The 25,976-nt window shown below is 39.5% G+C and overlaps 1 protein-coding gene across 4 annotated transcripts in view; it reads left to right on the top strand.

Annotated features, from left to right (window-relative positions):
- Positions 1-25,976, top strand: part of COL15A1 (collagen type XV alpha 1 chain) — a 115,303-nt gene that overhangs the window by 86,501 nt on the left and 2,826 nt on the right. For all 4 annotated transcript variants that reach the window (XM_005525231.3, XM_014254534.2, XM_014254533.2 and 1 more), the window contains 17 exons: positions 1,526-1,588; positions 3,577-3,654; positions 3,775-3,810; positions 6,058-6,111; positions 6,192-6,251; positions 8,116-8,184; positions 8,539-8,580; positions 10,935-10,980; positions 11,859-11,948; positions 14,857-14,906; positions 16,667-16,777; positions 18,160-18,304; positions 21,746-21,810; positions 22,779-22,907; positions 23,068-23,127; positions 24,306-24,365; positions 25,278-25,463. In XM_005525231.3, coding sequence (XP_005525288.3) covers positions 1,526-1,588; positions 3,577-3,654; positions 3,775-3,810; positions 6,058-6,111; positions 6,192-6,251; positions 8,116-8,184; positions 8,539-8,580; positions 10,935-10,980; positions 11,859-11,948; positions 14,857-14,906; positions 16,667-16,777; positions 18,160-18,304; positions 21,746-21,810; positions 22,779-22,907; positions 23,068-23,127; positions 24,306-24,365; positions 25,278-25,463 — 1,344 coding nt within the window. The remainder of the gene's footprint in view (positions 1-1,525; positions 1,589-3,576; positions 3,655-3,774; positions 3,811-6,057; positions 6,112-6,191; positions 6,252-8,115; positions 8,185-8,538; positions 8,581-10,934; positions 10,981-11,858; positions 11,949-14,856; positions 14,907-16,666; positions 16,778-18,159; positions 18,305-21,745; positions 21,811-22,778; positions 22,908-23,067; positions 23,128-24,305; positions 24,366-25,277; positions 25,464-25,976) is intronic.

The raw sequence follows: 25,976 nt of genomic DNA, 5'->3' as shown, positions 1-25,976 counted from the left end.
AAGATGAAACTTTTAGAGAGTGTCCAAAGGAGGGCTGTGAGGATGGTGAAGGCCTTTGAGGGGAAGGCCTGTGTGAGGAGCTGCTGAGGTCACTTGGGCTGTTCAGTCTGGAGGAGACTGAGGGGAGACCTCATTGCAGTCACAGCTTCCTTGTGAGGGGAAGAGGAGGGGCAGGCACTGATCTTCTCTGTTGTTCTCCGTGACAGCACTTGAGGGAATGGCCTGAAGTTGTTTCAGGGGAAGTTTAAGTTTGATATTAGGAAAAGTTCCTTCACCCACAGGTTTGCTGGACATTGGAAGAGGCTCCCCAGGGAAGGGGTCACAGCACCAGCATGACAGAGTTCAAGGAATGTTTGGACAATGCTCTCAGGCACATAGTGTGACTCTTGGGGTGTCCTGGGCAGAGCCAAGAGCTGGACTTTGATGATCCTTGTAGGTCTCTTCTAACTCAGAATATTCTGTGATTCTGTGATTATTTGGCTTATGACTTCAGAAAGTATTGTTCTAATTATTGTATTCATATTCAGTGTAATGTGATGGAATTACTTTCTCTTGTTATAGTTGTTCTACAGTTCAGAACATGCATATGGTCTCAGGATCCTTTGTCTATTGCCTGAGAACAATTAAGGAGAAAGCTGGGAAGGCTCACAAAAGATGTTAACAGAATGCTGGCAAATTACCCAAAATTGTGCAGAAAGTTGCTTGCTAAGCCTTGGGTTCTGTGGACTGCATAGAAAACCAAGGAAAGGGGGGAAAAACACTCCTTAAAAATACATTTCATTTGAAAAAGAGCTGATAACATTTAGAAAATTATACCATGAATTCTTGGTCTCTGTCCTTTATAGAATTTCTACAGACATGAAAATACCATTCTTGTTCCCACCTCATGTCTTTTATTTATCTCTTGACTAATGCAGAAATTATGTAGACCTGAGTTTGGATCTTGCATTCAGAAGCAAAAAAAATTGCTTCCGAATGCTCTTGGAAGTTTGTAAAGTATAATTTAATCTGAGGGGAATGATTTTCCCACAAAACAGATAAAATATCATCTAGTTTTAAAATAGATAAACTCTATTTCATACACTACTTTTATTCTTATTTTTATTTTATTTTTTTACATGCTGTTAAATATATACCTTCAGAAATTCTGTTGAAAATCAGTCTGGCTGAATGATCATGGAGAGAGAGAGGATCAAGTACAGAAGGAATAGAGAATTTTTGGTTGAATTTCCACTTTTATTAATGTTTGCATATTTCCCGTTGTAAATGTGTGTATCATCTACACTGTGATAAACATCAGGGATTTTTTAATTTTGGTCTTTCTAAAAGATTTTTCTTATGTGATATGTGGTTTAGGGAATAACTTGATTGAAAGAACAGTTTAATCTTGTAAGAATTCTTAGATTGCAACCAAAGTGATTTAAGTTCAAGTTTGGCAGTAATTTTAAATTACATTTAGTAAAATGGACTAGATCTATATTCTTCACAAATATCACTATGGATTTATGTACTTGTTTTTGCCTAGGGCCCTCGGGGTCCAAAGGGTGACACTGGTTTGTCTGGATCACAAGGACCCAAAGGACAACAGGTACGAGAAAATGCATAGGGGAGAGTATATGCTGAGAAATGTGTTAGATGACAAGAACTTAGTGATATTAAAAGTTTAATGATTCTAATTTTGTTAGGAATTGTGATCTTAATAAGTTCATGTGAAAAATGTATAGGTGGAACGTGAAAATTCTAAATGACATCCCTTGATATAATGCCACCAAGAACTAATCTTTCTGTCCCGCTCTTGAAATTCATCACTGCAATATGCACTCATCAGGTTAAGTCTCTTTAAACATTAAACATGAAGTGACCTCTCCTTGCCAGCTGATTGCTGTGCTGACACCCTGGGATCCTATCCAAAAGCCCAAATAAAAAAAACCAAAACAATCTTTTCCTCTTCCTGTGCCAGAGAAGACTTTGCCTGCAGAATGAAAACTGCAATTTTGAATTCCGAAAGTATAAGACTTGAGGAACTCTCTTCTTAGGATTCTTTCTCTTGTTTCTTCACAAAAAGTGTGTATTTTATAGCACTGCTGAGAGGTTACTAAAGACTGACTCTGCTCTTTTGTAAATACTGCAGCTCTTCCAGTTTTTTTCCCCTTCTTATCCACCTTCAGGAAGCAGGGGAGAGGAACATCTAATATCTTGGGGATACCAAACAAGAAAAACAAAAACACTTTCTGCTTATTCTTTCTAAGCAGCTGAGCTCACTTTCTCACAAGTAATAGGAAGATTTGGAAATGGTTAATTATGGTTTAAATGGGGTAGCAGATGAACAGCATTGTCATTGCTCAGAAGGAAACCTCTCAGGTCATAAATACCAGTCCCTGTTTCCTGCTCTTTCACAGAATGCATTAAATCAAGCTCAACCTGAAAATCAGTTGGGTGATTTTTGGTTTAGGTTGTGGAGGTTTTTACTTTTGCTTTTTTGGTTGGTGCTTTTTTATCTTGCTTCTGGTGTCCACACTGGCAAGAACTCAAAGCTTTGAAAGCATTTAATTTTGGACCCACCAAAAACATAGTGATGTATCTGATGGTACTTCTGCACTGTGAACACCAGGCTATGCTCAAGAGTGATGAAGATTTGGAACCACAGTGAAGCTGTACAGACACCTAGGAGCATCTTACTTAAAGAATCATGAAATTCAGCCTCAGGTCCATAAATTCTCACAAAAGATAAAGTCAGTGAAGCCAATCAAGCCCCTTAGGGAGGCTCCAAAGTATCTACAGGGAGACTTCAAAGACTCACAAGGGTTTAAGAACCTGTGAGAAGAATTGAGTTACAGCACTTAGAGCTCAATGGAAGGTCTATAACTTGGACTGTCATTTTAATCAGCAGTGCAATTGCTAGCTTCAAGCCAGATTTCTTCCTTGAAGATCTTAGGAAAGATGTTGTAGCAAGCTGCCTGAGGTAGGAAGTGGAAAGTTACAGCTGAAAGATCCAGAGTGGAAACCATGAGCTTAGAACTGAGAAGTGATAATTCGTGGTGGTGGTGGAATAGGAATGCAGAGGGTCACAGTTTGAATGCTGGGACTTGGCCTTCATTAAAGTTAATGAGGTTGCATCATGCCAGGCACACAGAGAGAATGACTCACACTTTCCTGATAGTAAAATCTGAACATTTGCTGCTCTGTCAAGATGGTGCATTTCAAGAATTTGCTAATCATCAAGCTGATGGTACACAAGAAGATACCAATATGCTTCCTACCTTTGGTAGAGACCTTTTGTAAGCACAGCATGTTTCACACAGTTACTCCATGGAGAGCAATTTAAGTATTTTTTTAAAAAAATAAGAACTTACTCATCTCAGGGAGATATTTTTAGTGTACTTTATCATGTTTTAAGAAACATCATCTCTTTTCTTCCCCAGAATCAAGATTCACCCTACTCATACTGATATCGCTTTATGTTTGATATCATAGCATGACTAATCTGTCATGCTTCAAACAAAAGTAATGCTGCTTTGACTTCTTCTGATTCACTGGGAATTACTTTGTAAACAGTAATTACTCTGATAATTGCAGGGTGAAAAGGGAGAACCAGGAGCTATCATTTCTGCTGATGGATCTTTAGCTGAATTATTAGGAAGAAAAGGGGAGAAGGTGAGCTAATACCGTGTTGTGTTCCTTCAGAATCATTTGGTGGCCATGTTACCAGCCACCTCTGCTAGACATTGCAGGAATTCTCTTTGTGATTGCTCTCTCTGTGTCGGTCCTCAACAGGGTGAAGCTGGAATGGTGGGACCAGCAGGACCGATGGTAAGATGATTCCAAAGATGAGTGTTTTCTTGTTTTTCAATTTTGCTTTGGCCTCATAGATATTAGTAAATGTAATGGTAGTTCGGTTTAGCTTTTTGTTCCTTCTGATTAGGGATGATAAGGAGTATTCATGCTTCAGGGTGATCAGTGTCCTTCAGAAAAGAGTGCATTTGTTACATATGAGGTACTGTGAACTACTGACTTGATGCAGAGTTTAAATTCTGGTAGAACAAATGCATCTGTTCCTATCCTAAACCGACAGTGAAATATCATCAGAGCTAGCAACTCACATGACTTATGACTCAGTGAACTGGGTTTGTTTAGCCCTGGAGATAAAAGACTGAGAAGAGCTTTAATTGCTCTCTGCTGCGGCCTGGAAGGGAATCATAAAAAAAGTCAAGTCCTTCTCAGAGGTGCACAGGAAAAAGACAAGTAACAAAGTTCCAGCAAGGGAAATTTCACTTATATATAAAGACAAAAAATCATGTTACAAGTGATTAAGCACAGAAATAGGTGCCTAGAGATATGGTGGATTCTGAAACAAGGTGTTGAGTGGCATGACCTAACCTACAAGTCCAATTTACAAGTTTGTCTTGCAAGCAAGAGGTTGTGCAAGAGGATCTCTCTCTTTCCACCTAAATTATTCTGTTTATATGATTTACATAAAAACAACTACTAACTGCATCAGCTCAATTTCTGTCAATGTCAGTAAATTGCAACTAGGTTGAATTCTGAGAAAGATGAGGACCAGGCAGTAGAGAAAGACCATATACCAAAATCAATCTTTAAAGGCTCAGGTACCAGAGACTGAAATAGGAAAATGTTTCACAACATTTTGGATTGCTCTTTTTTTTTTTAACCTCATTATTTTTAACCTCTTTTTTTTTTTTAACCTCATTATTGGATGTGGTATCATGAAAAGGTGGGTTGAATTTTGAAATATTGAGGCACAATATTGAAATTCACATCTGCCAGTTCACCAGCAATCTCTTGCCTGATTGAGACACATTAACTTTCATCTCATGAGCAGAAATTACCTTCAAACAGGAAATAAAATAGAAGATTAATAAAAGTCTTACCACCTTCAAGCAATTTCAGGTTGTCATCTGAACTTACTGAGCTTTAAATTCTGATTACAATGTTGACATTATAAACTAATATGTTCATATGGTAACTGCTTATGAATTTCAGGTCTAATCCAGTCTTCAGTAGGATAAAAATTACAACAATTATTCCATGAATTTCAGCAAGATGCTAAGAGAAATTATCTTCTTCATCAGATAAATTTTTCATGAATGTACATATCACTTTTCGCTGAAATGATATCATGTGAAGGGCTAAACACACCCACTGTCCCATGTAAGCGGTATCCGTGTGAGATCTACAGACAGATTATTTAACAAGTAATGCAAGAAGGAGTAGCTCAGCATTTCAGCAGACTGAAAAAAAGAAATGAAACCAGAAAGGATGACACATATGTAAAGAGGTTGTCTAGACCCTTGTGGTTTCCATGAGTTTCAGGAAGCTGACAGCAGTTGAAAGTTTGTAGATCCTCAAATTTGCTGCTTTTTGTTGATCATTTGCAGGCTGCCTAGAAGCTGCATGCTTGCAAATGCCCTGTCATAGGTCATCCATAGTCCTGGAGCCCCTTTCCCAGGCAACCTGCTTGTCATCTCTTTTAGCTGTGGCTTGTATTACTTTGTGGAGCCTGGTGAGTCAGTCAAACTTGTGTAAAGAAGGAATGATCCTGTTTCAACTATCAGCCCCATGAATCACAAACCAAGGCTGGTGAAAGGCAAGTAGAAGCCTGGCACTGCATGAATTCTTAGGCTGATCCACAGACATTTCCTCACAGAGCCTGATTTAAAAAAAATAGAAAAAAAAAAAGAAAAATTAAAAAAAAAAAATGATCAAAGTATACATCTCTAACTTCCTTTCCTTTTCCTGACTGATGCATTTCATTTTTCTTCAATACATAGTGAGTCAGTTTTGAATTGCACACCCTACAATGGGCTGGGAATTCAGACTTCATTTCAGATAGGTGGTCTTATCCAAACCGGAGCTGACTGTTACATGCAGTCCTCAGCTTCTGAGATCACTCAGTAGAGTAAACAGAGTGTTCTGTGCAGCCTCTACAGGCAGTCACAAACTTACTTTTAATGTAGATATAAAACTATGTCTCTTATTCTAAACAATCAAGTATAGGTCAACAAAATGGGCCATAATCGCATTTTCTTTTTTGTTCAGGGACCAATAGGACCCACTGGACCCAAAGGAGAACTTGGTTTCCCAGGACGCCCAGTATGTATTATGCTCTCAAGTAAGATAAAGATAGAAAAGCTTGCTTCTGATCCATACTAAATTATTTCTACTTATTTCAGGGCCGCCCAGGACTGAATGGACTCAGAGGTGTGAAAGGTGATCGAGGTGAAGCATTTAATGTAAGTTTTTTGTATTTCAATTTGTTGAAAATTAAAATAAGTTAAAATACAAAGTCTGATTTATATTGATTCCTCTCAAATGATGATGGGACTAAAACCCTGAAATGTTCTAGAAATAATTGTGTTTCTGCTACTTTTCCTGTCTAGCAGCAGTCATTGAAAAGTCAGCTTCTAGGTCCATTTGGGCAGTTCTTGCAGATACACATGGTTGTGTCAGCTCCCAGTTGTAACAGCTATGTGTGTCATTCACTGCCACCACAGCAGCTTCAAACAGCAAAGGGTTTGGAGTTCCAATTCTTTTATATATATCAGGAACTTCCTGATCTGGGCCACCAGTGTGACCTCTCATGATGTGAAGATGCTCCCACAGGCCCTGAGCTTTCTGGCCCAGGTACAAAGAACACTTGAGCATATCAGAGGGAAGTGGTATCTACTTTACTAACAAGGAGATGCTCACTAATACCTGCTACCTGCTACATTTGCTGTGCACATGTATCCAAAATAATAACCTCTGCACAGATGAGAGCATATCCATGCTCACCTACAACCTGTAATTGTGGAATGGCAAGTGATGAACCAAGCTCCTGGTGCTACAAGTCTGTTCTCATGAAAAGATTTCAGACAAGTTGTCTCATGACAAACATTGAGACTGGACCACACAACAACTAGCACAACTAGCTGAACATAAACAATAAGCTGCAGAATAGCAGAGTAATTTGTGTGGTTGTTCTGATATCATGGGACAATCTGTGCTAGAAAAATTGGTACCCATGCCACAACAGCAGCTAACGCTATTTCATCTGATGATGATGTGAGGCAACAATGCATCAAAAATAATGCTGAAAAAAAAAGCACAAGGATATATTACTGTGTTAGCATAAAGTCAGTATCACTGTATTTCAGTAGAGCAATTTTTGTAAGTGGATTCTGTTGTAGGAAGCCTCTGGTTCTACTTTGTTCAAAATAAAAAAAAAATACGGCACAGAAACTGCAAGGCACGAGTGCCTTGTCTATCTAGACAATAAATATAAGTGAGATGATATTGCTTTATTTGAGTAGCAGGGAGACTGAGAAATGGTAGGTATCTTTGCAGAATTTGTGAGTATTTAAGTATCTCCACAGTCAAAAAAGACCAAGTACTGAATGTGGCTTACACTTCTAGAGGAAGGTATAAATAGAAATATAGTTCCTGGAAAGTGAAAACAGACAAATTAGACAAATCGTAATTGGAAGAAAATGACAGAAAAATTACTACCCACTGACAGAAAATATGAGTAGATTTTCCTTTCCTCCATATCTTCAAACAATATTCAAGTTCATTTTCTGGGTTGTCTGCCTTAACCACACAAAAGCTATTGTAGCAAGTATAACTAGATGAAGTACATCAGGCTGACAGGCTAAAGCAAACAAGCAAACAAAAGAGGCTACCTGTTCTAGTAGTCCTTCCTGGAGTGCTCAGGGAAGATAAAATCTAATGGATCTCTAATTATTGATAAGGTGACATGTGTCACCATACAGAAAGTTGCATTGATGTGGACTGAAAGGTGAACACAGCCTTGAGCCAAGTTTTCAAATTGCACAGTAAAGAGCTGACAAAGATTTTTTGTAAAAGGCAGTCACCCCTCCAGTCTAGCAGGGTTCCTCAGGTTGCTAATTAGCATGCACATATCGGCCTGACACTTGAAAATGTATGAATTTTAGTAGACTTGAGAGATCCAGATCAGTGCAGAATACCTAACTTTCCTTCCATGAGAGATACACTGTCTTTATTTTAATTTCAATATGCAGTGCTTGAGGTGTTGCAGTTTGCAGTTGGGGTTTATTTTTTGCCTAATATCTTCCTTCTTTCACTTTCTCTTACCAGGGCCTGCCTGGCTTGCCTGGGCCCCCAGGTCCCCCTGGACCTCCAGGACGCATACTTTATATCAAAGGAGTAAGTACAGCTGGGGATCAGCAACTGGTTTGTAGCAGAATTGTGCTGCTCTAGTAGTGGATTGCAAAAGGATACATCAAAACTGGTTTCAGCCAGCACAGTTCACTGTGGGTGACCTTGGTTGTGTGCAAAGAAAAAAAATCATCATAACCAAGGCCACTGTCATGGAAGAGTTTTGTCCCCATGGCCTCACAGAGAGGGACATGATGACAGACCTGGCAGGCAGCTGGGCATTCTTCTAGGGAGGTGGTGGTTTTGTGTCCAGCCTCATCACAGCTGTTAGATCTATATGGTGAGTTACATGCTGTATCATACCTTTGCTCATTAAAATAATTTCCCTCCTGTTTTCAATAGACAGTTTTCCCAGTCCCTCCCAGGCCTCATTGCAAAATGCCAGTAAGTCACACATGCAGAATCTGCTCTTAGCAGGATGCATGGCCATGACAGAACATAACCAAAGCAGCTGTACACCTAAACACCATAACCTTGCAGCTTTTCTCCCCCTGCCTTCTGCTTTGCACCAGGGATGTGTTTTACTTGTTCATCAGGATAGCAGATTTTCAAGTGTTTAGCCATAGATGAAAACTTAGCCATGTATAAAATATATAACAGAACTAGAAACACTAGACTCTTGCTTAAAGCATTTTGATTACTTGTTTTTTCTAATACTTTTAATGCCTTTCAAAGCTTGTGTTTCCATAGTTTAGGAGTTGCTCTGCGGACCTGAATGTGTATGCATACAGGTACACATATTTTTTAGATGTATAAATACAGTCCCCATGTTGTTATGTCTTCAGCTGTTTTTAATTTCTCTGTCCAAAATAAGATTTGTTATGTATTTCATTGTGGCATGAAAAATGCATCAGAAAAGAAAGATCATGTTATTTATTTGACCCTCAAATGCAATCTTTTCACATAAGGATGGCAGCAGGTGAAGACCTGCCCCTGTTTTTCAAAGAGTATGACAAAGCCTTCATTACCCTCAAAGGACCTGCAGTTTCACACATAGTATGAAAAGAAAGGAGATGGATTTCATATTTTCAGAACAACCTAGTGCAATTTTTGTTTACTGAGTTACAGAAATTGCATTCTAGAATGAATGATGAACATAGTTCAGTCCTGGAAGTTTTCCCTAGGGCAATATGCTACTGTTAATCTGTGGGGTATGTACCTGGAAAGGACTCTGTCTTTGGGAGCTGCAGTCCACCTCTGAATAGTGTAGGGTTCAAGCTGGTGGTTCTACTCTCCTGTTAAACAGTATAATTTTGAATAATACTGTGCCCTCTCCTCCAATTTGCATTCCAGTTCCTTTTCACTTATTTTAGAGAAACAGCCCTTGACTCCCTCTATGCTAGATGCATTGATACTCATCATCACCCTAATCTCGCTGCTGAAGAAAGTTGTATCCCAGCTTGTGATCTTTTTGGGAATTAATGATAGTCATTTCTCTATGGTAATCTGCCATTTCTACAGTTTTGGCCTACCACCTCCACACATCATTTTTTTACCTCTTTGAAATTCTCCTTTAAATCTTCTCACTCCCAATGTTGTATAACATTGTTGTACATTGATAATGTATGCCCACAACCACATATTTATTTGTCAGCCTCATCTCTGGAACCTGACTGGACAAGGCCTAAAACAACCTGCTCTAGCTGATCTTCCTTCAAGCTAGACAGCCTCCAGAGATGCCTCCTTCCAGCCTCAGCTCTCCTCTGATTCTCTGTGGAATGATTCAAACAAAACAAGCCTATTTTCTCTGAATTTCAGATAATAATAGCCACTTTTCAGGAAGGTTACAATGTGTGAAAAATAGCACTAACTTCTACACACACAAGAAATAGAAACATGTACTTGTAAACCTCTCTCCATGCACCTGAGTGTGCTAGATAGATTTGTCCTACATTTGTGAGTAATCTCCTAAACCTATCCAAGTTTATAGATAAGAAGTCTGCTGTTCATGCCTACATAAATGAGTGTCGATAAAGAACTACAGACTGAACCCCACCAGTTTTCTTCATGGGGAGTGAACTTCTGAAGGTAATGGAGCTATCCATGTGAGTAAGACTTCTGCAGGCTAATACTATAGGATTAGCCAGCTGCAGCAGCTTCCATTTTTTCATACACTTGCTTGTAGTTTCCTACAAATAGTACTAGAAGGTACCAAGATTTCCAAGTATTGTGCCACATTTCAGTGCCTGCATTGTCCCTATTTTGAAGACAGGCACAGAGGTAGGCAGCACGCCCACTGTTACAGGTAGCTGGTGTCAGAAGAGGATAGACTAGAATAGCTTCTGTCTCCCCATTGTGGTCTCAAAGCATCTGGAGCACAGGTTAACCTCAGACATAACACAGCCCTGGTCTGATGAAAAGAATTATAAACACAAGCTGTTATTTCACAGTCAAAAATCAAATCCTGCTCCCAAACACAGTGTTGTAAATTCAGAATTGTTCTTGGAGAATGAGTTTTCTGATGCTTCACTGGCACAACTGAGAGTAGGATTTGCTGATGCCTCCAAAATGCATGATGTTACTCTTTTGCTGAAAGCATGTTGCATGTCAAAGAGAGCATAATCCTCTTAAAAACTTGATCAGCTAATGCTCAGACCCTGTCAAACTGGAGATAATCCCAGAGTGTTGTTATAATATTTACTAGCATGCAAACTTGCCAGGCTTTTCAGTCACACTAAGTAATGCATTTCCATTGTTTAATATTATGGATAATTTTAAATTGATTTCTTTGTCTAAAGGTGAACACTCCCTATCCTGGAAATCAAGAAGTTCTTAATGACCATGGTGGGTAATTCTTCTCTTGCACCTTGGCTTAAATCAGTTCTTTTTTTGGTTGAGTTTTCCAGTCTTAAGAGCTTTTTTGCTTTTTCTTGGCTATTGTATAACTGGGGGAAGGGAAGGGAAGGGAAGGGAAGGGAAGGGAAGGGAAGGGAAGGGAAGGGAAGGGAAGGGAAGGGAAGGGAAGGGAAGGGAAGGGAAGGGAAGGGAAGGGAAGGGAAGGGAAGGGAAGGGAAGGGAAGGGAAGGGAAGGGAAGGGAAGGGAAGGGAAGGGAAGGGAAGGGAAGGGAAGGGAAGGGAAGGGAAGAAGGGAAGGGAAGGGAAGGGAAGGGAAGGGAAGGGAAGGGAAGGGAAGGGAAGGGAAGGGAAGGGAAGGGAAGGGAAGGGAAGGGAAGGGAAGGAAGGGAAGGGAAGGGAAGGGAAGGGAAGGGAAGGGAAGGGAAGGGAAGGGAAGGGAAGGGAAGGGAAGGGAAGGGAAGGGAAGGGAAGGGAAGGGAAGGGAATCTGGAGGTAGTAGAAGATGTGGTATGCCACAGTCATATTCAAGAACTGTTTCTGCATCTGCTCCAGTGATATTCACAAATGGAAAAATAGAACTGGGTTTGTTCAGAGGGTCCTAGGCTGGGTGGTTAGGGAAAGTGGAGTAAAAGATTGAGTGGAGTGAAAGATTGAGTGAGAGAGAGATTGTCTTGCACATGTTGGGGTTGATAAGAGAGGACAGTCAGGCAGCCATTCAGTGATCATGAGTGAGACAGGCAGAGGGACAGGAGCCATGTGCCCCACATATATGGAAATATCTGCTCTCTCTTTCAATGGTTTGGTTGTGACTGCTACAGTCTCTCCTGTTTTCAAATTATCATGAGTTTCTGATGCTTTTATGGCAGGTGCTAAAGTAAACAGAGATTCCTGGGGACTGCACAGCTCAGCGCACTTAAAAGGAGAAAAGGGAGACAGAGGTGCTCCAGGACCACCAGGTATACTAAATCTAATATGTGATTTACATCCTGTGGAGAAATATATGTTTAACTTGAAAACAATTCAGCAAGATACTTGGATACTTATCTCTGTATCCTTACCTGCCTAGAGATTTCCACCAGTGTCCAATGATGAACTGACACACAGAACAGCAAAGTTCAGAATGTTACTCCAAATGTCTTCAGAAAAGATAGATTGTACATTTGTGAGCATTAGGAATGTGTTGAGCACAAGAATAGATATCAAAATGTAAGTGGCTGGTTGGAGATTTTTTGGCATTTTAGAAGGACATCATGGGCACTTCTTGAGATATCATTTTGTTGTCAGTCTTTCTGAGCCAATTGTGCTGAAATCCAGTGCTTCACATTTCAGGGTAGTACACCTGTGCATTCTGAGTTCAAGACAGGTAGTTGTTGGTGACAATCCCACTTCTCACTGGAGGTGGAAATAGATAATTTCCATTTTGACAAATTTTTTAATATTTTCTGATTTATTTGTGAAAATCATGAAGAGTCTGTGTGCACTGGAAATACCAATTCACTAACAATAGGAGCATCATAAGAATTATTCCTCACCTAAGTATTTGCTTTCTGCATCAAGAAGTTGATACACATTGCTAATTCTTACAAATTCAAAAAGAGTTACAGAAATATGCATCTGTTTGAAAATATTGTATTTACAAACCCTTCATTTTCTGCACATATTTTGAAATCTCATATACTGAGATAAGGCTTTGATTGGTGCAAGAAATAATTTGAAATAGAAAATGCAGTATATTGAATTAATGTCGCTACACCATACTTATAGTAATTTTTCTCTAATGCGTTGAAAATAACTATATTCTCTCCATGTGATAACTATATTAACCCCCCACTATATCTATATGGATATTTCTCTCTTTGTTCCAAAGACATAATTCTGATGACTGAAGATGATGTTTTGGTTATTTTGAAGACAACACCTGATTGTTGTAATTAAATCAATTTTCCTGTCTTGCCCTCATTAATTTTTATTCTGATCCAATATCTTAAAATAAGTGGTTAGCAATTTGCATCCATCAATAAACTTGTCAAAAGAAGAAGCAAGAAACTTTCCTTTTTCAATAAAATAAGAACATTTTCTCATCTGTGCTGGCTTATCCACTAAAAATACATCTGTTCCTTTTCAGGTTAGGTATTGAATGCAAATTAATGTCTTAGGAGTATTTTCTTGCCTATATCTAATGGTTTCAGGTGCTTCATAAGGAGAAGATTAGAGAGGATTGTGCTTATGATTTTGCTGTAAAACTGCAGCTAGTAAAGGATGGCGAAAATAACACAAGAACTCTGGTTAAAATGAAAACTAAATTCAGTTTTCTCCTAAAATAATAGATATTCATTCATCTTATCCAATAGATCAACTGGCTCCAATATTTTGTTCAACAAGAAGTTGAAGCATGCTAACTAAGACAAATTCTGTTGCTGCTTTAAAAAATATTCCTGTTTGGTTTTTGCTTAATGATGTAGCTGCTAAAATATTCATTCATACAAAGCAGTTCTCTAGTTCTCACAGGTGTCCACATAACCACTGACAGGGAAAATTTACAAGCTGATCATTGCATGATTAAAGCACAGGACTTTTTCAAAAAAACTTTTTCTGAGGAGAAGGTGGCTGAAACTCTTCCCACTACATTTGTTGAGTTCCAGGAACCGGAAAAGATTTTTGAACTGTGGTATTTGCCCATGTAGTGGATTTATTTTTGCTTCTCACAAAATGTCACCTCTCCAACCTTAAAAAAAGGGTCTATTAATTGATAACATGCAAAAATATGAAGCCAACACAAAAAGTGTGAGAGAAAACTCAACAGACATGGGCTTCATGTACCTTATTCAGACCTAGACTCATCCTAGAAAGACCTCAGATAATGCTCAGTGTAGAAATTAATACTAAGAAGCATCTGAGAAGGATACCTGCCATTCTATTCGACCTGTCTCTTCCCTTCCCCTCACAAGTATCAAGCAGATCAATTACAGCTGCCAGCTGTAATTGGCAAGGTTGGAAAAAAATCCAAACAGCTGCCATAACAAGAATACATTTCTGCCCCACAATACCTGCTTGACTTAATTTTATCTGAGGTGGCACTCTGGGAAATGAACCCTATGGCTGGCAGAGGGTTGGGCCCAAAGATCTCAAAAATTAATCAAAGCACATTTGAAGGAAAGGCGTTGAACTGTTATGGGAAGCTGCAAAATAGAGATGGGGGGAGGGTCCAAATGTATACCAAGCAGATAATATCTGAAGGCTTTTTGAACCTTTTGTGCTGGCTTGACAGCTTTGGCTGACCAACATTGGCAGACAACATAGGTGGTATAACCATTGAATCTGATATTGGTTTTCATTGCAGAAAAATGCCAAGGAAGAGTTATTACACAATTGGCAGCGCGGCAGCAACACTATCTCTTGTTAGCTCTGGTACTGTCTTTGCAGGAAAGATCACACATTTACTGATGGGTCACCCCACTACCAGCAAAACATATGAAAAGCTTCTCTTTTACCTTGGCTTCTATCAAAGGGGTTAACTTGGATGCTTCTCTTTCACTCCTCTTCCCAGCTGCTATATTTTCAGAAAACTGGGAATTTTTCATATTTGAGCCTTCTTTTCTTCTAATTTTTCTGAAATCCCAGTCAGATTCAGAAGTTATTAAGGTGGAAGAGTGACTGACAAGATAGGGCACAGACAAGATAGGCTGTATAAGTCTTGCACTGTTAGGAAACCAAACTAAAAATATCTGGTTGATATAAAGGTTAATGCCATTATTGTAATTAGTTTTCCTTTAAACTCCTAAACCAGTAATACCAAAAGCAGTGCTTTTAAAAGGAAAATTACAGATAATTATTGTCCTTTATTGTATTTTCTTCATTTTTCAGGTCCACCTCTGCCTCCATCATATTTCAGCCATTTTATTAATAGCATAAAGGTAATTATATCCCATTTGTGTTTGAGTTCTGTTAAGCTTTTTTTAAAGTGTACTTTACTATAAATTAAGCTCAAAGCAATGCAACATGGTGAAATACAGAAATATAAGGGCAACAGCAATTACAAATTATATTCATTTCTTAAACTCAAGCTACATAGGCAAGTTTATTGTAAGTATAGAGATAGCAGTTGTCAGAGGTCTATAAAGATTACTTTTGAAAGAAACTTTATTACTCAGGATTTTTGCCTTCCCAATGGTATTAAAGTGAGTCATAATTCACTGTTACCTAACATATCTGCCTTAAATAAATGCTTTTGTTTCCATGCCAGCTCAGGTGAAATACATCCATTACCTAAAAGGCATCTAGGACACTGAGTGAGGAGAAAGGGGGGGGAAAATCACTTCCATGTCATGTAATTTATCTTTTAAGCACACAGAATAAAATAAAATTATGGAAACTACTTTTCCTGGAAGCTCTTACAGCAAAGTATGCCCATACTTTGGGTCATTTGTTTGGTCTCTCTCTCTGTTCCATTATTCTCTTGACTGCTTCAAGTGACAAAAGTTAATAAAAATATTATATTATTTTAAATGTTTTCAGGTGAATAAGACTCTTTATCAGTAGGAGACTGAAAAAAATTTGAATCAAATTTTCATTTAATGATGCTACCAAAAGTGTTGTGCTGACAGTCTCCTGGAAGGACTCTTACTGCTTCCGGGTTTTAGGATTTTATTTCTGCTTGGCTGAGTACACCCAATTTATTCCTATGGCATAAAGTGTCCCATGTATGTGGCAAAGCTGATAGGGTTTCTTTGACCTTATAGAGTAATGTCTGTAGCTTTACAGATTTAGCTGCCAAGAACCCATTTTTCATCTAGTCCTTCAACTCCCCAGAATGGCCTGGAATAAAGAAACCTTTTGAGTTGTGTTTACTGGGAATCTACAGAGACTAAAAGTCAGAGGAGGAGCCATGTCCTCTAGCTGTCTGCAGATACCTGCCGTTCTTGCTTTGCCCTTTGCCTCTTCTATTCACCGGTTTATTCCTCAGAAACATGAAAAAAGTAGACAAAAAAAATTGAAGGAAAAGAAAGCAGACAAACAGAAAAAAATAATATGAGGGGAAATGTAAAAATGCTGCGGCTCATCTTGCACAGAGACATAAAAATGTAGTACTTAAATGATTCTTCTTACCTATTGATTTGTTTCCCAAACTAACTGACAATCAGCCATGCAGAACAGAAGACAAGCGTCTGTACTTTTTCAAGTGTCACTTTTCAAGTGTCTGCAATTTTGTGTGATGTCTCTGGTACACACCCCCACCCTGCTCTGCTCACTTCATCACATTCTTTCAAATAGCTGTCCGTTCGATGTCAATCTTGCTTTGCTTTTTCCTTGGTGATGGAGGAAAGCACAAAGACAGGCTTTTATGCTTCCTCCAACTCTCTCTTTGCCTCCAGCTACAGCACTGAGCAAGGTTTTGCTGGGCAGAATAGCAGGAAACAGCAACACAGGCATTTTCTCTGCCTCCACCTAACACCCACCTTGGCCTTGCCCTTGCCCTGAGTGAGCCTTTTTGCAGCCTCAACAGAGAAAGAACTCCTTTTCATTCCATATCACAGAAGAAGTGATAAAAAAAACATCAATTAAAGCCAGTGCTTTCCTTTACCAAACTCAGAGATTTCATGTGAATTTAAAAGTTCAGCACATTGTGTTCTGGTCTCACTTCAACTCAATATTTTAAAATACATTTTCTTCAAAGGGTGAAAAAGGAGACAATGGAGTCACTGGTGTAAAAGGAGAAAAAGGAGAACCAAATGGAGGGTTTTTTCTGACAGGACCTCCTGGACCACCTGGAAGACCAGGATTAATTGTAAGTCATGCAAGTTGTAGAATAGGAATATTTGTGACTACCCATTTAGAATTAGTTTAGAAGGCACTAAAAAGAGACAAACACCAGGATTGCTAGGAACTATATAAAAACTTATATGTTAAGCATTAGTTGAATAGGAGAAAATTACATTAAGTGAAAATTGCATTAAGTGTAAACAGAGACACTTAACTGTTGTACATAGAATTACGTTGCTATGAAATACTGACATAATGTTGTGCTCAGCTGCCTCATATAGCTACACCAGTATGTAGATCATGTTATTAACAGCATTACAAATCAAAGCAGCATGTATAATTTGTGATGCTACTACTTACACCCCATAAATATCAAAATAGGCCATATAAAGTTAGTCAGAGGCTGACTTGAAAATTATTTGCCATCTAAATAATTAATCCTATTTTCCTAGCAATCCAAAAACATGACCAAAAAGATGAGTGTGTAGCCATCTGGACCATTTCTATAAAATTCAGCCACTGTCTACCTTTTCATTTTATCTTCTGGCAATTAGCACCACAGCTGCTTTGAATAAAATGAGCCAATCATTTGGAAACTAGTTTATCCCTGGGATCTGCCATCAAATATGTGCATTGCATTCCTCTATTGCCATGTCTGTGTCAAGAACCACAAATGAGAGCCACAGCTGAGGATGAAGTGTTAGGTTAGCAAGCCCACCCTCAAAAATCTCCCAGGTTCTACTCCACATTACTGAGAATCATCTACCTGTTCAGAACCTGTTCTACTGGCTGGAAGGAGCTGAATGGCACAGCTGAGCTCTCCTTGTCCAGGGTCCAGGGTGTTCCATGTCTGCAGGATGGTGTGAGCACTGGGAGCACAAGGCCTCCTCAGTCAGGCTGAGGACACACTGCTAAACTGGAAATGAAGGGAGTTGAAGCCTTTTATTCTGCAAGTCTGGCAGCTGGAGAGGTTAAGGGCTAACATTTGATCACAGGAGAAAGAAGACAGCACTCATCATGAGGAGTACACCCTGCACAGACAAACTTATACATTAAAGTTTTCCATAAACTCTCTGAGCCCATCAAAGCAAGCAGTCTCAGTGTGAACAAAGTAGAGATCCAGGACTTTGAGAACACTGTTGAGAGTTTTGCAGGTATCACCTGCTCAGGGATAGGTATGAGAATTTTCAGAAAGCTTTCTGAAATTTAAATACTTGACTTTATTTCAGTATGTAGTTAAAACTTTTGTTTTCCACTATATCCATGCCTCCTTGGAGAAAATTACATACAGACTCATGTCTAAATGGTGGTGTAGTGGCAGGCATCTGGTAAATGCTGCCACCAGAGATGATGGCCCTGCAGCACCGAAACCAATAGGTTCAAGAAAATACTTTTTGTCACTGACAGGGGCCAAAAGGGGACTCAATTGTTGGACCTAGAGGACCTCCAGGGTTACCTGGCCTGCCTGGCTTACCAGGCTATGGAAAAATTGGACCTCCTGGCCCACCTGGACCACCTGGACCACCAGGCCCTCCTGCAATATATGGCTCAGGTGAGCTTTTCAGTGTATATGGGAGTGTCCACAAGCCACACATGCCCGATTCTTTCACACCTGGCAGGTTGTCCCATTCACCCACCCTCTCTGCATACTTGAATCAGATTGCTCCCCGCTCTCCTCCTGCCCTTCACCAATTTCTCCTGTGGGGGGGAGTTGGAACTGAGGTCAAAAAAGGGACAATTTCTCTGCAGATAGTTTTCACTGACTAGTGCTATGGGAGTGCTACTGTGTGAAGGATCTTGCTGTGGCTGTGGCTGGGAGGAAATCTGCATAGCAGAGATAGGTTACCTTGGCAGCTTTGCAAAATCCATCAAATTGAGCAGCTGGCTAAATCTGGGACAAAACTCTATTTTTGTGGGGAATGGAATTAAATCCAGCTAGTGGCCATCACAATGGGTATTTCCCAGGGCTCAGTATTGAGTCCAGACCTATCCAATGGCAATTATCTGGGCTAGGGGATCAAATGCACATTTTAATGAGTTTTCCCCCAAGCTGGGTGGGAAGGTTGATCTGCTGAAACATTCTACAGAGGGGTCTGGACAGACTGAACCAATGGGCAAAGGCCAATTGTATGAGAGTCAGTCAGGCCAAGTGCCAGGTCCTGCATTTGCATCACAACAGCCCCAGGCATCCCCACAGGCTGGGGACAGAGTGTCTGGAAAGCTGCCCAGCAGAAAAAGACCTGGGGGTGCTGACTGGCAGCTGTTGAACATGAGCCAGCAGTGCCCAGGTGGCCAAGAAGGCAAATGGCCCTGGCCTGCATCAGCAATGGTGTGGCCAGTGGGACCAGGGCAGTGATCGGCCCTGTACCTGCACTGGTGGGGCCATAGCTCAAGTCCTGCGTCCACTTTAGAGCCCCTCACTACAAGAACAACACTGAGGCGCTGGAGCGTGTCCAGAGAGTGGGAACAAAGCTGGGGAAGGGCTGGGAGCACAAGTCCTATGAGGAGTAGTGGAGGGAGCTGGGGGTGTTTGGCCTGGAGGAAAGAAGGCTCAGAGGGGACCTTATCACTGTCTATGACAGCCTGAAAGGAGGCTGTAGCCAGGTAGGGCAGTCTCTTCTCCCAGGTTACAAGCAATAGGACAAGAAGAAATGGACCCCAGTTGTACCAGGGGAGGTTTAAATTGGGTATTAGGAATTTTTTTTCACCTAAAGGATTTCCACTGGAGTAGGTTGCCCATGGAAGTTGAGTCACCACCTCTGGAAGCGTAACCTTGGCACTTAGGTACATGTTTTAGCAGTAGACTTTGCAGTTCTGGGTACCACCGGTGGAGGTGATGATCTTAAGGGTCTTTTCCAATTCAAGTGATTCTTTGATTTTCTGTTGGAAAGGCAGTACCCACAGTAGAGATTAGGTCTAGAACGAGACTGCTGGAGAACTGCTTCTGAAAACTAGTTGCTATGCAAATGCTGAATAGAAATGAAACTTCAGGTTGCTTACTCTGCCTTTAATGGTTTTCAACTTACTGAGCTAGAAAAGGAGCAAAAGGTGCCACAAATAGTCACATCAAGAGAGGAATTTTGCAAACAAGGTGACATCAAAGGGAGTATGTGGTTAGAAATCAAGTGTCACAGTTCAAGCCATTTGTGCTTAAGACTCCTTTTGGATCACAGGTTTCCTAGTGACAAGCCTCATACTGTTAATGTGCAGCCTTGGGTTCTGGTGGATGGGGTCCTGGGCTCCTCTGACATTACTTGACAGGTATGCCTGAGAAAATGACTGATTCCTCCCTCTAGGATCTTTGACCAGCATGGGAATCCAGCCAGATAGTGCTCCAGCAGAGCTTTTCTTATCTCAGCTGAAGAGGGTGTACTAGTAGAAAGGGAGACTTTAACTAAATAGAGATGTTGTAACAGAGATCTGTTCTTCCTAAAGTTTTGACAGATCTACCAAATACAGGTCTCAATTCCTGATAACTAACAATTAGCCTGTTTTCCCACAAGACTTGTGCTTCCAGTATGCTAGTTTGGGGAGAGGACATATCTCCTTCAATTTGTTCTCTGCAGATATTTCTTGAACATGGTCAGCCTCATTTATACAGCAGGTGAGACTTCCAATCTGTCATTCAGTCAATATGATTAATTTAGTGTCTATCAGAATTATTCATCCTCTGAATAATATTTGAGAAAGAAAAAATCCTTAATATGTTCAACATTGGAACATAGGCTTTATTTGAATCAGCCCCTGATCATCACAATACAGACTGATCCGCAGCATCCCTGAAGCACATAAGGGTCTTCAGGCCTTTTCCTGTGTAATTTAGATTAAGCACTTCTGGATATTAGCTAAGAGATCCAGTCAGACAAAACAAATTATTATTAGTATTCCATCCCTCTACTTTCATTTATGCTCTCTGCCATTAGTCTTCATCATCCTCCTACACATTTTCCTCTTTGCTTTGTAAAAAGGTTCTTTAGGCAGCACACATTTTACTAAATGTTCGGAACAGATGTATATTTATTCCCTATTTTGAGATTCAGTTATCTCTTTTAAAGCTATTACTATTTGTAATTATGGAGTTCACATACTGTAGTATGGAGTTCACATATTGTAATATGGGGAAAGAGGAATAGCTTATCTGCAGGTAAATAGCTCTAAACACTTATGAGAGCTGACCTCCTTCCCCTGCCATTGGCATGAAGGACCCGCTCTGGAGTATCCTTGCAAATGCCTCAATGCACAGCTTCCTCTTGTAGAAGGCGATTTCGACTCTCCTCTGGGTTTCACAAAGCCAAACAAATAAGGTCATTGTGTTTACAAACAGCTTTGAAATTCCATTATCATTATTTGCACAAAATGCATGCTTTAAGTTTCCCATATCTTTGAATCTTTTCTGTCTTAAAAGAAAGAAGTTTTTACTCCAAAAAACAGCTCAAGGTGAATAAATTCACTTTTGGAACAGAGACAGATACTAGGTACCAGCTGGTGTGGACTGCAGTCTTAGAAGTCCAAGTTCATATCCCTGAAGAATTCTGTTTTGCTTTGTAACACAAGCTGAGCTTACACACATGAATTTTTCATCTAAGGAAATTTTTGTTTGCCTTTAGAGCAAAAGATGTAATGAGTCCCTCAAAGCTTATAGGCCAGGAGCAAAAAGTTCTTCCTCTCTTCCTCTTTCACGTGCACTAGCTAACAGAACAGCATTCTGGTCAATTCAAGTGGGTTTTATTCCTCGTTTGCAGTTTCTACAACAGATTGCAATCTGTTGGCCTTAACCTCCCAAAAAACAGAGAAAAGACTGTTTCATCATTGCTTCTAAAAAAACCCTAAGAGTGTATTTTCTGTAGTTGACTTGAGCTATTCAGGACACGACTACGGCTATTTAAAAGTTCCACTGCACCTGGACACCATCACTAAGTCCTTTATTTGTGTCACTCAATTTTCTCTCAAAAATATGACCTTCAGCATGTATTGTATCCTTATTTTATTTTAGCAGCAGCAATGCCTGGGCCACCAGGTCCTCCTGGAGAGCCAGGGTCACCTGCCACCAGGAATCTGGTAAGAGACCAAAATAAGGAAGTTTGCTATAGAAAATGTTCTTCAAAACTTTTGGTGGTCACTGATAGCACTGAAAGAGGAGTGACAGTTCCATCTTGTGTTTTTATTTAGTAGAATGTTATATAAACCACATAATTTTAAGATGCAAACTATAGATATCCCTGGCAAATCTAAAAATTGTTGTGCCAGAGAATACATACAAATTTGTTTCCTTTTCTTTTGAAATGAATGAAAATTGAATCCAAGATATCCATGGGGGGGAAAAAAATCTAAGGTAGAAGTCTCAGTAATTTCTAAATTAAGAATTCATAGTTTCTGTAAAAAAAAAAAAAAAGAAAAAGAAAAAGGAAAAAAAGCTAGATAAAACCACCCCCAAAAGCCCTATTCAAGCTGGCAGAGAGCATTCATTGCGATTCTCAGGGGAGAAACAAATGTTCAAAGACTGGTGCCCCAAGACAGAAGACTGTAGTTGCAGACTGGGAACTACTGTCTCAGACAGAAAGTCTGAGCTTACTTATGTCAAAACTAAGACTAAAAATATACATACAAATCTATAGTACAGGGTCCACATTATTTATAAAACATTCATATGCCTTCTGACAATGAAAAAATGAGGAAAAAATGTGAAAGAAATTGCACTTTCCTGAAATTTTTCACAGTTTTAAACTACTGCAGTTCTATTTTGAACTCTGCCATTTTGACTCAAATTGTAGGAGTGCAACAATCTTCACTCCGTACAAAATTTGTACAAAATTGCTGTCTTTCTACCACAATCCACAGAATGATGATGCTGGTATGCCAAAGTAGCAAGATATTCGTATTACTTTATGGATTAAATTACGTAAGATTCACTTTATGAGAATTTCCTGCAGAGGAAGCCTTGATATTCATGTGTCCAAATGAGACTATTTAACTTGCAAAATGTTTTGTGTGTCTGATGAATTATGTCTCATTTTCCTATTTGACAGGTTACAACATTCCAAAACATTGAGGCTATGTTGGAAAAAGTTCATTATGTAGCAGAAGGCACACTAATCTATCTGAGGGAAACCAGTGAGGTTTTTATCCGTGTTCGAAAAGGATGGAGAAAACTGCAGGTACTATTGCACTACACCCTAATCTTTTCCAACTCCCTTCTTCACAATGAAGGTGAGGGAGATATTTTTACAGAGGGAGAGAAGTGTGGGTGCAAAGACCCCTTTTTTTGAATTCAGAAGCTCCTGGTAATATGTTTTTGTTCTACTCTCCTTCTTTCAGCTTGGTGAGCTAATTCCTATCCCTGCTGACAGCCTTCCTCCTCCAGCCATATCAAGCCATGTAAGTACAAAATACTGAACAGTGAAATACTGCGTCTAGATGTGCGATACACTTGGCAGAAGTTGTATGCAGATCTCTGCACAACGTGATTTTCCACCGAGATTTGTCAGTTCAAAATGAGCATCCTACCACTACATAAACTTGCAGATTGATTTGCTTGCACAGTCATGTTTCCAGTATCTTCTGAGATTCTAAACACTACAGAGATGAAGCAACATTTGCAAAAAGCAGAATAAAGTAAGCTGCCCACAAAAAAATCCGTAAAACCAAAAACAGACAAAAAAACACAAAACAAAACAAAAGAGACCAAAAAAACAAACGAAAAAATAACCAAACAAAAACCCACAAACCCACAGAATTCTGTGTCACAAGCCTGGAATCAGTCATATCAAGCCCTGATCCCCTTCAAGGAAAGTCAGAAAAGGGTTTCTGAAAAGCAGGTTTTCTTTCAAAGGTTATAGTCCTGTAATCAGTTTACCTTAATCACCACCTGAATGTAGCTTCCCCCACAGTGTGTGTACACAGCAGAGGGTGTACTCTAAAGCCTCAATTTTTAGTTTGGACCTGACCCCATTCTGCAAGTTATTGTACCAACCTGCATGTGAACATGCTGTCTGTCCCTAAAAGATTGTGGGAGGATGAAAACCAAGAAATGACAAAGGGAATAGAGAAGGGTTTTTTGATGACAGGTTAATTGGTCTGCTGAGAAAATGAAAGAGCAAGAGAGTGCCAGGAAGGAGCAGTGAGAAGGAAGATGGCCAGAAACAAATGAAAAGGGTTAGAGTAGGTCAGAGAGAAGTTCACCTAGCATGCTGGGAAAATGTCTAGACCTAAAGATATAAGAAATTTTCTGCAGCCTCCACTTGACACCAACTGAATTTCCCATCTGCTACAGCCAGTGGCTTGTTACTCATACTTGCCATAACTAGAGAAGAAAACTTAGCTGTTCCTGAAACAATTAACTTGGTTGAGAAGTGTTCCTACCCATTACATTTTCTGTTTTCACATCCTCCTTACCCTTTTAGTTTTGATTTTCCTCAACTGCTCTTCTGCTTCTATTAAGAGCAGGCTGCTTTCATGCAGAACTCCAGGTGTGATTAAATTTTTATTTAAAAAATTACTGAGCATCTAAAAATCTGATATTTAACATATTTTTTTTGCTTGTGTTCAAATAACAGGGATTTCAGTCTATTCCAGCATTGAGACCAATATCAAATATGAACAATGGAAAACCATCAGTAAGTATAAGATCTGTATTACAGCTGCTGAACTGTGCTTTTTAATGTGAGAATTTGCATCTTAAGGGACAGTCATGATATTTGCTCTTCAAACTCAGAGCTTTTACCTCAGAAATTTACAAATACACTTCTTTAACTTGTTCAAACATCTCAGACACAATTTTAAATTCTTCCCTCCAGGTCTGTTTTCATCATCCCAGCCCCTTTTCCATCTCAAAGGAGAAAAAACAAATCCTGGCTCTGAATTAGGAGTACCCCTTCATTGAGTGATTGTACCTGCAATACAGAGTAACTCCTAAACTAACGATAGTACAACAATTGAATAATTAAAATATTCATTACAATATTTTCAATCTTAATGGTGCTGCTTAGCTTAGATAGACACTTTAGAACTTCAGCCTTTATTTAAAAGGTTTTAAAATATTTAGACAAAGAAAGCAAGGGAACTGACATATCTAAAAAATGAAACCAGAAAGAAAACAAAAAAGCAAGAATGTGGATTAGTTCTTGCATCTGTGCTGCTTGACTTAAGCATTATACTTCTTGTATTTTTAACTGGTACCTAGTCACTCCTTACTACTTTTTTTCCATGTTTGTAGGATTTGGGATTTTGTTCATGTGAGAACTCCCAAGATTTCGACTGAAAATATTAACTGCTTCTAAAAGATTTTTATTTTTAGGAGTATATAATCCTCATGGTTTCCTTAATGTTGAAAGATAAGCTGATATTTCTGCTAAGGGTCTCATGGCTCTGAGAAATGTAATGTTATAGCAACAAATAACTCTCATACCTGCTATGAAGGGTACGTGTTCTGTCTTGGCGGGAGGAGGGGGCACTGTTTTGTTTCCAACATATTCCTTGTGTCATAAACTTTTTTTTTTAAATGGTGCCATTTTTCTTTTTTCTTCCAGTTGCATCTGGTAGCTTTGAACTTCCCATTACCCGGTGACATGCGAGCAGATTTTCAGTGTTTTCGGCAGGCCCAGCTTGCCGGTTTGACATCTACATATAGAGCCTTCCTCTCATCACACTTGCAAGATCTGGCCACAGTTGTCAGAAAAATAGACAGACACCATTTGCCAATAGTCAATCTCCAGGTAAAAATGGGTACTTAGTGCTTGTTTCTTTAGGATAGGCTGTAGGTCCCCCAAAAATCTTGGAAAAGAGCAGAAGCACTGAGTTTCAGCCCAAACTGCATTTTATAAAGAAACAGCTTTGCTTCATATTTCACAGCCAGGTTCAAGAAACAAAAAAAAAAAGTAGTGATGAAGTAGAAAACCACTGAATTATTATGTTCTTCCTATTAGTGTAATAGTAGGATAAAATGCCTATTTTTCTCATTTCTAAGAAAAATGCAAATTCTGTGCTTAGGAATGATGTTGGATATACCCCAATGAAATGGAGAGGAGAATCTAGAGCATGAGTCATTTTGTGGTCTCACATAAACAGACACACTCTAAAACTGAGGAAAACAAACCATGTCTTTGTAGCATTGGCTGGCTCCCAGGACAAGCGGCCAAAGAAACCTACAGGAATAACACATGATGCTTGGAACATGTTGAACGGATGCTGCTCTGAAGTGCATGCAAACACAGAGCCTTGAGAGAAAT

This window comes from Pseudopodoces humilis, chromosome 1, assembly GCF_049639895.1.
Source record: "Pseudopodoces humilis isolate 2021_Gansu_Grassland_sample_001 chromosome 1, ASM4963989v1, whole genome shotgun sequence".
Classification (NCBI taxonomy): Eukaryota; Metazoa; Chordata; class Aves; order Passeriformes; family Paridae; genus Pseudopodoces; species Pseudopodoces humilis.
The sequence above is the reverse complement of the archived record's forward strand: the minus strand, read 5'-3'. Positions and strand labels throughout refer to the sequence as shown.